Source organism: Heptranchias perlo, chromosome 2 (assembly GCF_035084215.1).
Source record: "Heptranchias perlo isolate sHepPer1 chromosome 2, sHepPer1.hap1, whole genome shotgun sequence".
NCBI lineage: Eukaryota > Metazoa > Chordata > Chondrichthyes > Hexanchiformes > Hexanchidae > Heptranchias > Heptranchias perlo.
Window position 1 is genome coordinate 117494471 of NC_090326.1, and position 12764 is coordinate 117507234.

At 41.7% G+C, this 12764-nt stretch overlaps 1 protein-coding gene across 1 annotated transcript in view; it reads right to left on the reverse strand.

Moving 5' to 3' along the window:
• The window catches only part of LOC137342349 (tomoregulin-1-like), a 224748-nt gene that overhangs the window by 136103 nt on the left and 75881 nt on the right, over positions 1-12764 (reverse strand). The window contains exon 2 of the mRNA XM_068006288.1: positions 4283-4392. Within this exon, the coding sequence (XP_067862389.1) occupies positions 4283-4392 (110 nt within the window). The remainder of the gene's footprint in view (positions 1-4282; positions 4393-12764) is intronic.

Consider the following 12764-nt stretch of genomic DNA (forward strand, 5'->3'; position numbering starts at 1 on the left):
TTTCCCCTTCAACTTGTCTGAAAAATAAATCGAGCAGTGTTGTTCATTTCTAGAAATAAAGAAATAATTCATAATTCCCAGCAAATATACATACCCTTGAGGGATAAAAACTCCACGGGAAAAGTGGTCCAACCGTGGCTAACTAGAGAAGTTAAGGATAGTATTAGATTAAAAGAAGAGGCTTACAATGTTGCCTAAAAGAATAGTAAACCTGAAGATTGGGAGGGTTTTAGAAATCAGCAAAGGATAATCAAGAAATTGATAAAAAGGGAGAAAATTGCATATGAAAGTAAACTAGCAAGAAATATAAAAACAGATTGTAAGAGCTTCTACAAGTATATAAAAAGGAAGAGATTAATGAAAGTAAATGTGGGTCCCTTAGAGGCAGAGACAGGAGAAATTATAATGGGGAATAAGGAAATGGCAGAGGTGTTGAATAAATATTTTATATTTGTCTTCACAGTAGAAGACACAAAAAACATACAATAATATGGAACCAAGGGTCTAATGAGAGTGAGGAACTTAAAGTAATTAAGTTTAGTAAAGAAAAAGTACTCGAGAAATTAATGGGACTAAAAGACGACAAATCTCCTGGACCTGATGGCCTACATCCTAGGGTTTTAAAAGAGGTGGCTGCAGGGATAGTGGATGCATTGGTTTTAATCTTCTAGAATTCCCTAGATTCTAGAATGGTCCCTGTGGATTGGAAGGTAGCAAATGTAACCCCACTATTCAAGAAAGGAGGGAGAAAGAAAACAAGGAACTACAGGCCAGTTAGCCTGACATCAGTAGTAGGAAAAATGCTAGAATCTATTATTAAGGACGTGCTAACTGGGCACTAAGAAAATCATAATATGATTAGGCAGAGTCAACTGTTCATTATATCTATATGATTTATGTCAATTAGTGTTAATTGAATCCAGATGGTGCGTATCAATTCGAGACTCTCGTATCCATTTACATGAGAGCTTATCTAGGGTGTGGAGTGGGTAATGTGGATCTTTGTGAATAAAGGCTTGGAAGCAACTGAAGATCAGGCTCTAGTATTCTATTCTTCACCACCTGGCTATCCAATTTATTACATCAACATGGCTTTATGAAAGGGAAATCATATTTGACAAACCTATTCGAGTTTTTTGAGGATGTAACTAACAGGATAGATAAGGGAGAACCAGTGGATGTAGTATATTTGGATTTTCAAAAGGCATTTGATAAGGTGCCACATAAGAAGTTGTTACACAAAATTAGGGCTCATGGGGTAGGGGGTAATATATTAGCATGGATTGATGATTGGTTAACAGACAGAAAACAGAGAGTAGGAATATACGGGTCATTTTCAGGTTGGCAGGCTGTAACCAGTGGGGTGCCGCAGGGATCAGTGCTTGGGCCTCAGCTATTTACAATCTATAATAATGAAGGGACCGAGTGTAATGTATCCAAGTTTGCTGACGATACAAAGCTAGGTGGGAAAGTAAGCTGTGAGGAGGACGCAAAGAGTCTGCAAAGGGATATCGAAGGCTAAGTGAGTGGGCAAGAAGGTGGCACATGGAGTATAATGTGGGGAAATGTGAGGTTATTCACTTTGATAGGAAAAATAGAAAAACAGAATATTTTTTAAACGGCGAGAAACTATTAAATGTTGGTGTTCAGAGGGATTTGAATGTCCTTGTACATGAAACACAGAAAGTTAACATGCAGGTACAGCAAGCAATTAGGAAGGCAAATAATATGTTGGCCTTTATTGCAAGGGGGTTGGGGTACAAGAGTAAGGAAGTCTTGGTGCAATTGTACACGGCTTTGGTGAGACCTCACCTGGAGCAATGTGTGCAGTTTTGCTCTCCTTACCTAGGGAAAGATATACTTGCTTTAGAGGCGGTGCAACGAAGATTAACTAGATTGATTCCTGGGATGAGAGGGTTGTCCTATGAGGAGAGATTGAGTAGAATGGGCCTATACTCCCTGGAGTTTAGAAGAATGAGAGGTGATTTCATTGAAACATATAAGATTCTAAGAGGGTTTGACAGGGTGGATGCTGAAAGGATGTTTCCCCTGGCTGGAGAGTCTAGAACTAGGGGAGGTAGTCTCAGAATAAGGGGTCGGACATTTAGGTGAGATAAGGAGGAATTTCTTCTCTCAGAGGGTTGTGAATATTTGGAATTCTCTACCCCAGAGGGCTGTGGATGCTCAGTCATTGAGTATATTCAAGACTGAGATCAATAGATTTTTGGACTCTAAGGGAATCAAGGGATATGGGGATCCAGGAAAGTGGAGTTAAAGTCGAAGATCAGCCGTGATCTTATTGAATGGCGGAGCAGGCTCGAGGGGCCGTATGGCCTACTCCTGCTCCTATGTCTTATGTCCTTATGTATAACTGTCAATTCTACTTCACGCTTCTAATTATTGATCCAGCTCCTTTGTAAAGCTGCCAAGTTATTCCAAATCAATTACCTTCCCTTGGAGTCTGTTCCACACATTTAGTACCCTGTGGGGAAAAAAGGTTTTTCTAATCTCTAACCTTGCTCAAGTCTTGTGAATTTTGTACTTGTGACCTCTAGTCCTATGCTCACTGTCCAAGCTAAATAGTTTGCTAACATCCACTTCATCTATACCTTTCATTATTTTGAAGACCTTACCTTCGCACATTGTCACTATCTCACTGGTAGTGTCACAACAATTTTATTTTGAAAGTGTAACACACTGGAAGCTAACACAAGTGTACTTTTTAGTAAGACTCTTCCCATTATCTATAATCTGAGCTATTAAAGTACTAATCATTAGTTCTCTGTTTCTCTGGTTTACTTGGCGCTTAACTGGGAAAAGTTAGGGAGGCAGTAAAGCCTGTGGATGGAGCTAGGGAGGCAATGGGGCCTAAGGCCGTAAGGGGATGGGGCTGAGTGGGAAGGCAGTGAGGACCCACCAAGAGTGGAGGCACACTGATTATTCAGTGGATAGGTAGGAGGGCTGCAGTGGAAATAGGTGGGGGACTCCGCACTAACAGAGTGGCCAATTTGAGGCACAATAGGACCAAGGAGAAGAGCAGAGGGCCAGAAACACAACATGGAAGCAGGGAGCATTGTATGGGGCTGTTGAGAGCAGTGGAAGTGGAGTTAGGGACAGAAAGTCCTCAAAACTACTGTGAAGGAGAGAGCAATGTTGCAGAACCCGTGATAGATCTCAACATAGGGGAAGGAGTGGGACTGGAGATTGTGCTCTAAGGGTCAGTTTGAGATGAAAACAAAGAAGAGAGGAGATTTGCGGCACTCAGTATATTCTAAAAGACACTGGAAACAAGTGCAGAAGCCAGGTCTGCGAATGGGCCAGAGGCCTGGGAGGAACAAAATTGGCAAAATGTCTGGGGTGGGGAATTAACAAAGCGAGGAATGGAGAACTATATTGCCAGGTGAAAACAGGCTGTATTCTTATCTCAACAATCTAATTCGTCCTTCGTGTCAAATGCACTAATATGGACCAATCGGAAACTTTAGAGACCAACTACAATATTGCAATCATACAATAGTACAAATACATAGACACAACAGTGTCCATTTGAAGTTTTGGGCGGCCGACCGGCAGAGTGCGCCATCGGCCCGCCTGTTCCAGCAGCGGATACGCTGGAGCCATTTTGAGGCCCAGGCCTCATTTAAAAAGAACCAACGAGCTGTCCGCCCCAAACAGGTGTCCCAATTCTGCTTGCTGGATTCAGACCGGCACAATGTCGAGAGGCCCGGAGGCCACCTGGCTGGTAGCGAGGTAAATCGGGGGGGGGCGGGGGGGGGTGGTGGGCTTTGCAATCGTGGAGGACGGGGGAGCCCAGGGCGGCAGCGGCCCAGATCATTTTTGTAGGAGCACCCCCGTGGCCCCACAAAAATAATTTTAAACTTACCTTTTCGAGGCTCTTCAGCTGTGTCGCCAGTAAAACGGCACACACTCCAACCAATTCTGTCCTAAAATGGTCCGCTAACCCTGATTTTGGAAAGTTAAAATTGGCCCTAAAGATTTTTACTAAGATAGCTAGATAGATCTGTGGGCAGGGCATAGGGAACAATAACATCTTTTACTGTGCAGCTCAAACACAAGGTTGTGCATAAGCTTAAGTTAACAGTTGACAAATAGCTGGAGTTTTATTTTAAAAAACATTTAGATGTTAATCAACCTTTTGGTCTCTTTTTAATAAATGATATTACCTCTGATAAAAATATATAAATAATAAAGCAATTCCCAAACGGTTTTACCAATGAAACTGCCTTTAAAAGTTGAGACAAAGAGACAGAGCTGCACTTACATGGAACTGGCACGAGCATGTCAAGTCATCACCGACTTCCTTACACACTCCACCATATTTACACGTAGTTTCGTCACACATCTTGAAATCATTTTCCCGTTCATTAAATTCTGAAAAAACAAAGATATTTAAGTGCATATCAGCAAAAATAATGATGCATGTACAATGTATGATTTCATTCTAAATTTTACAAATAGTCATTTATCAATAAATATTTCACTTTTGGCCTTTCTGCTGCATATTTCTATAAAAGGCAGCTAATCATAGATAATGGTATGCATTTGTAATAACAAGTGCTGACTGCAATGAATATTGTATACAAGGACTTACAGTGGAGTCTTAATATTTCAAAATCTGATATATTAAATATTGTGATATATCAAAGCTTTCATGTCCCTAGAATTAAAATTTATGGGAAATAACTTTAGCGTATTGAATTAAAACTACCAAAATAAAAACAGAAAATGCTGGACCTGCACTACAGGCCAGTCAGTATATCAAGAGAGAAAAGACCAGCTAACGTTTCAAGTAGAATTCTTCCTTAGAATCATTAACCTCTCTTTTCTCTTTTATATCTGCTGATTGACCTGCTGAGTAGTTTCAGCATTTTCTGATTTTTGCTTCTGATATCCAAAATTCGCAGTTTTGTTTTTCTTTTTATTTGTACCGTTCAATATATCAAAGTTTGTTTTGTCCCATCTATTGTATAATATACGGTTGCTAGTTGGCAGCCCACTTATCCATGGGCAGAGGCAACACTGGGGAAAGCGAGAGTCAGCTGCACTGGGGACAGTGAAACTCTTTGGTTATCAGTGGCAGTCTGTGTGCATTAAAATGGTTCATTTAAATTCGCCATGCTCTCGCTCTCTGTGGTGACCCATTGGCTAATTCCCCAAAACTCAGGACCGTTGGATCAGCCGATTTTAACGTGCGTGAGCACTTGCTGATATCTGCACTTCCATTCAGTTATTTGCACGACCTCTTCTCAGGAGATCACCTTCAGCAGCCTAACATCCAAAACCAGGTCAGCATCAGCTGGAGCCTCAGCAGCTCCTTCCCCTACGCACACCCTGCAATCCACCTCCAATTGAAAATACCACCTTCAACTTGATCCCGGCTCATAGGCATTACGTAAGTAGGATATGGAATCAATGCAGCATTGATTTTAAAGTTAAGTTGTATCGCTGTCCAATATATTGAAGTTGGGTAGGGTTGTAAGATTTAACAGCAACAAGGACCACCTACAGAAGTTTTCACCGAATAGAAATCCATTAAACACCATCAGATGGAGGTCTCGACTGGTTCCTTCAACTTCAATATGTCTGGGGTCCAATTTTAAAATGGATGGATGGAAAATCTCTGGCAGCACATTAGTAATTTCCTGATCTGGCTGGTGCTCGAGGTTCCCCATCATCAGCGTGACTTTGTAAAATCAGTTTTTGTAAAATTATTAATGTGTCTATTTGGACAGTGAACATCGCATAGTATTATTTTTCCAAATTTTCTTCCCTCCAATGCAATGCTGAGGGAGTGCTGCATTGTTGGAGATGCCACATTTCAGACAAGACTTTACACTGAAGCCTATCGGCCTGTTTTGGTAGTGTGAGTAGATGTAAAATATCCTGTGGCTCTTGTGAAGAAGAACAGGGGGGTGGGGGTTTCCTGATATCCGACCAATGTTCCTCCCTCAACCAATAATATTTATAAGTATAGATTAGCTGGTCATTTATCTCATTTGATGTTTGTGGCACCTTGCAGTGTGCAAATTGGCTGTTGTGTTTGCCAGCATAACAATAGTGACTGCACAACAAAAGTAATTCATTGGCAGTGAAGCCATTTGGGATATCCTAAGGATTTGATAAATAAATACATATTATTTCTCTTTCTTTCCAATCCTTCTGCTCAACACAGTGCTGGCAGCTATTCAGCAATTCAGCTAATTGGTACCCTTCATGTGCGAGCCTAGGCAGTATGCACCAACAGGTTATTTACCATGAAGGACATCACAGCGGAGCCTGACCCTGCTTTCACTATATGCACATATGCATGGATACGTGTCATGAGTGGACACTCTGACTGATTTTCACTTCTCTAGCTCTAGGACACTGATGCAATTGTACTGCCTCTGCCCCTTTCCCACTGGCCTAGATGAGATCAGCTTACTCAACACAAATCAGGGATCAAAACTGGAAAACTTCCTGGTCCATATGGCTCAGTATCAAAGGGCATCAGGGGAGCCCCTCCCAAAATACTTTGAACAGGTCATTCAATATGCCATTTCTGTACGTATCATTACACTGGGGCCATCTTCCTTTTGATTTCCCACTTCACGCTGCACTCTCAGAAGCCATGTTTTTTTCATTTTGACCTTTTAAATTTCTGAAGCAGCTTCTATAGTTTGCATTGAGACAGAAAAGACTTCTACTTTTAACTTACTTTATTTCTAGATAAATTCTGAGTCTGTCAATGTGATTTGTCACGTTCTAGCTACATTGAGGAATCAACATAGTTAAAAAAAGAGGAAATCAGTACAGTACCTGGATAGATGTGCATACATTAAACACAGTAAAGGAGCTTGTTTCAATGATGAAAATAGCTTCTTTAAAAATGCAGCGCTGAGAATTTATACATATTTTCAGCAACACGAACAGCAAGGTCTTAAAATTAATGTTCCATTGCCGTGAAAATGTAATGAATACAGAATATTCAAATGCTATTTTGAAAGGGTTTTTAAACAAAATCAGGTTGGAATACATTATTACTTTGCAACCGATGGAGACATTTCTGCACAAACGTTGCAAATTGTGAGTAGCTAGAACTAGCAGAATTATTATTTAGATTATAAAGGAAAAAGAGTTTTGCTTTGTGTTAAAAAATACCTTCTCCACACAATTTCTGTTAATGTTTATGTCAAGTTATACATAAATGCATTAGAGTTCCAAATTCATCTGACTCAAAGATCAGGATTGTCCTGTTGTATTTGTTTTTGGGAGATGAGGTGTTGGGGAAAATTTCCTTCTGATTCAATTTGTTTCCCTACTCCTGCCTGTGTGCTTTTAAAAAAAATCTTCAATTTCATGCTTAGAAAAATGAATTGCAATTCATAATTGCAATCCTGCCTATTCATAAAAATGCAAAAAATGAAAAATATGTTCTTAATGTGCAGAAACAAATAGGGAAGGTTCTCCCTGGATTTCATAGAATCATAGAATCATAGAAGTTACAACATGGAAACAGGCCCTTCGGCCCAACATGTCCATGTCGCCCAGTTTATACCACTAAGCTAGTCCCAATTGCCTGCACTTGGCCCATATCCCTCTATACCCATCTTACCCATGTAACTGTCCAAATGCTTTTTAAAAGACAAAATTGTACCCGCCTCTACTACTGCCTCTGGCAGCTCGTTCCAGACACTCACCACCCTTTGAGTGAAAAAATTGCCCCTCTGGACCCTTTTGTATCTCTCCCCTCTCACCTTAAATCTGTGCCCCCTCGTTATAGACTCCCCTACCTTTGGGAAAAGATTTTGACTATCGACCTTATCTATGCCCCTCATTATTTTATAGACTTCTATAAGATCACCCCTAAACCTCCTACTCTCCAGGGAAAAAAGTCCCAGTCTGTCTAACCTCTCCCTGTAAGTCAAACCATCAAGTCCCGGTAGCATCCTAGTAAATCTTTTCTGCACTCTTTCTAGTTTAATAATATCCATTCTATAATAGGGTGACCAGAACTGTACACAGTACTCCAAGTGTGGCCTCACCAATGCCCTGTACAACTTCAACAAGACATCCCAACTCCTGCATTCAATGTTCTGACCAATGAAACCAAGCATGCTGAATGCCTTCTTCACCACCCTATCCACCTGTGACTCCACTTTCAAGGAGCTATGAATCTGTACTCCCAGAGCTCTTTGTTCTATAACTCTCCCCAACGCCCTACCATTAACGGAGTAGGTCCTGGCCCGATTCGATCTACCAAAATGCATCACCTCACATTTATCTAAATTAAACTCCATCTGCCATTCATCGGCCCACTGGCCCAATTTATCAAGATCCCGTTGCAATCCTAGATAACCTTCTTCACTGTCCACAATGCCACCAATCTTGGTGTCATCTGCAAACTTACTAACCATGCCTCCTAAATTCTCATCCAAATCATTAATATAAATAACAAATAACAGCGGACCCAGCACCGATCCCTGAGGCACACCGCTGGACACAGGCATCCAGTTTGAAAAACAACCCTCTACAACCACCCTCTGTCTTCTGTCGTCAAGCCAATTTTGTATCCAATTGGCTACCTCACCTTGGATCCCATGAGATCTAACCTTATGTAACAACCTACCATGCGGTACCTTGTCAAATGCTTTGCTGAAGTCCATGTAGACCACGTCTACTGCACAGCCCTCATCTATCTTCTTGGTTACCCCTTCAAAAAACTCAATCAAATTCGTGAGACATGATTTTCCTCTCACAAAACCATGCTGACTGTTCCTAATTAGTCCCTGCCTCTCCAAATGCCTGTAGATCCTGTCCCTCAGAATACCCTCTAACAACTTACCCACTACAGATGTCAGGCTCACTGGTCTGTAGTTCCCAGGCTTTTCCCTGCCGCCCTTCTTAAACAAAGGCACAACATTTGCTACCCTCCAATCTTCAGGCACCTCACCTGTAGCGGTGGATGATTCAAATATCTCTGCTAGGGGACCCGCAATTTCCTCCCTAACCTCCATAACGTCCTGGGATACATTTCATCAGGTCCCGGAGATTTATCTACCTTGATGCGCGTTAAGACTTCCAGCACCTCCCTCTCTGTAATATGTACACTCCTCAAGACATCACTATTTATTTCCCCAAGTTCCCTAACATCCATGCCTTTCTCAACCGTAAATACCGATGTGAAATATTCATTCAGGATCTCACCCATCTCTTGTGGTTCCGCACATAGATGACCTTGTTGATCCTTAAGAGGCCCTACTCTCTCCCTAGTTACCCTTTTGCCCTTTATGTATTTGTAGAAGCTCTTTGGATTCACCTTTGCCTGATCTGCCAAAGCAATCTCATATCCCCTTTTTGCCCTCCTGATTTCTCTCTTAACTCTACTCCGGCAATCTCTATACTCTTCAAGGGATCCACTTGATCCCAGCTGCCTATGCATGTCATATGCCTCCTTCTTCTTTTTGACTAGTGCCTCAATCTCCCGAGTCATCCAAGGTTCCCTACTTCTACCAGCCTTGCCCTTCACTTTATATTTACACTAACAGAGACCTCAATCAGACAATGTGAGCAATATTTGTATATTTTAGCATTTTATTTGGAAAATGATTGGCTGAATACCTATCAGCTGTGTTACTAATTTTCTAACAGATATTGCTAGCATGCTTTAAACATGCAATAATAAAAAAGTGGCAACATCTTAAAATTACTGTTTCAGGTACTCTGCCATGATTTTAACACAAGGAGTCGGACAAGAGAACATTTCCTATCCACAATGCTTTTAACATCAGCAATAATATGCAGCGTGTTTTACTGCCCAGCTAGGGGTGAGTTTCCGCAGGGATTCGCCTGATCATCTGGCATAATTTTGTCAGAAGAGCTACGGAAACCCCAGAAAAACAGTATAAATGGCGTTTCATTACAGTGAAGGAGAAAAATCAATGGCTAGCGAGTGCAGAAGCGTAAAATTAACGGAGTGTAAAATCGGCTGCGGCGTAAAACTGCTGTCCGACCCAAACCCGCCTCGTTCCAGCTAGGTGTTAGGTTAAAATTGGGGCATTAGAAAATGCAAACATTCTAATTAGCGACATTGTGAGAGAGACAAAGGCAAGCAAAGAGACATGTCCAGGAACCAATCACGAAACACTGAATTCAATGTTTGCAAAGACCTTTTAGAAACTTACAAAGCAATACAGCCAGGCTGGAACACCCAGAAGACTGCAGACGGGCACAATGAAATCAGCCTTTATATTAAGGAGGCCAATTTCCAACAGTTTTGGCATTTTCAACCGATTCCACCAGCTTTTCCCCCAAGTGGCTTTCTAATTCTCCGTCTTTCTCTCTGCCCAGCTCTAGTGGGTGCCCAAGATGCACCCAGACTGGGGTGGGTACTCATCTGATTTATGATAATTACCTGACCTCCATTCTGACCCCAGATACCACAACTTGGCATGCCGCTGGGGTATAAATCCCACACCGCCACAGTTACAACAGAGGAATTTTGGCTCCATTGTGCCTAGCATACATCTTGTCTGTCACACTTCAGTTTAACACCTATGGATATGTAAATTTCCTCCAAAGGCTCAAATTTCAAACAAACAAAATAGCAATGAATCACAACTGAAGAGACAGAGGGGTGCATTTGACTTTGGACAGTTTTCAGGTAGTTGGTGGGCGAGGCCATTGTGCTGGCCGCCTGTTTACGCGAGTGGAAGGCCCGACCAATTTTGACGGTCGATCCTAATTTGCATCTCATCGGCAGGCTACCCATGCCTTTACAGCGGTGACGAGCAGCCAGCACAACTGGGGGTGGGGGATTTCCGCTGGTCCCAGCGCAAATTTAAAAGGTTAAAATGCCTCATAAAGAGAGGTGTCATTTCTCCCATTGTGGCTGCTGCAGGGATTCACAGCAGCATGTCAAAGGCATGAGCCCTTAGGGTTCAGTGATACAGCAGTGTAGGTCCTAGTGGAGCAGGTGAGGACAAACAGGCAAAGCCTCTACCCCTGGAATGGCACGAGGGACCTGCTGTGATGGATGGAGATCCAAATGTAGTCAAATGCTCCTTAATACTACAAGACTCCCCTGTACAGTAACTTTATCTAAACCGCCCATAGAAGCAATGGCTCGTAATGAGCGTGCGCTTCCAGCCCACTATATTAGAGACACAGCACCCGTTTAGTGCCCGAAAAACAGATGCAGCACCATCGAATTGCTAGGCCATATATTTTACCTCTCTCCCATTAATCTTTTGCTTTTTAAACTATAATCAGAAGGAAATTGCCGACTGTTAGCTGGACAAATCAGACTGACTAACAAAACTGTGATTTTGGACATCGAGCATAATTGTAGGGCTTGCTTTGTCAAAATAAAATACAATCTACGAAAATAAGTCTGGATACTTCACTCTGTGGTGTTTTTACTTTTACTGTTTTTTCTTGCTTCAGTTCTGACTGACGAGAAAGCTCAAGCCCAGGGCTCAGTTCTAATCAGGGTGCAGCAGCTGTGCCCATCTCCACCATTGCCAAGTTTATTTTCACATAATTGCACTTTGAAATGTGCAAAGAATTGAATCATTTAATAGTCACAGAAAATATATTCTTCAACAAAGATGAATAAATTTATGCAAAATATGGGTTTGTGCCATGAACAGAATTAGGCTCAAGATAGGACAAGTGTGTCACAGCTATGAATGGTACGATGTCATCTCAATAAGACAGAAGTATTGGGTTTACTGTACTATGCCTGGTGATAATTCCAATAGCACTGGCAAACATTCACTTCCCTCACTCAAGTATGGGCTCTTCATATGTGAACCCAGATCATTACTTGACCACAGAGAGCATCACAGCAGTCCTCACGCAACATTTGTGCATGGGCACTTTCCAGTACAGTGTACAGTGATCGGAAGTGGGAAGCCTGACTGATTTCAACCTCCTCTTCCTCCACCCAGCCCAGAAGTACTGAAGTTGGTTGTCACATCCCTCTGTTGTCCCAGTTCAGATTGGCTAATTCAGTACAGACCAGGGATCGAAGCTAGAACTTTACCAGGCCAGATAACTTACTAAGTGGTACAATTATTCACAGTAAATAGGCTATCAATTGCCTGTGGAACAGTACACCAGCAAAAGTCAGTGCCATCAGGAGAACAAGGGAGAAAAAGACAGAAAATTGGAAAATCAAAAAAAAAGTCCCAAACTTCCACAGTGGTTAAACTGGTGTTCCTGTCATAAGTGAAGCATAATGATACTGACTTTGCAAAACTATTACATAGACCCATATTAGACTGGTACATGACGAATGTGTCTTTATTTTATCCTCTGCTACCTATGGCTTTATTTCTGGAAGAGAAAGGAGGATATCTATATAAAACTGCATTGCTTGTAATTATCACAGCAAGCATCAGCAAAGAGAACAACAGAGGGCACAGCTGATCCGATAATAACCCAACAGATAACCAAGATCTACGAATAATGTAAGTACAAAGAAAGTCATAATACATATAAAAATGGAAATCTCTTGATAAAATGATCTGCCTTGAGTAACAGCTCAAATAATTTGGGTGGTACACCGGGTTGGACATTGGCCTTTAACCCCTAGCCCTGGGTTCAAATCAAACCCAGACTGATGGGAGTGAAAGTCTGCTTTATCTGCACTCAATGCAGTTCCTACAGCACAATACTGGCCCTAATTTAAGCAGGAATGCCATTCAGACAAGTCGAAGGATGGTTGATGTGGGAATGGAGAAAAATGCCCCACTGGTGCA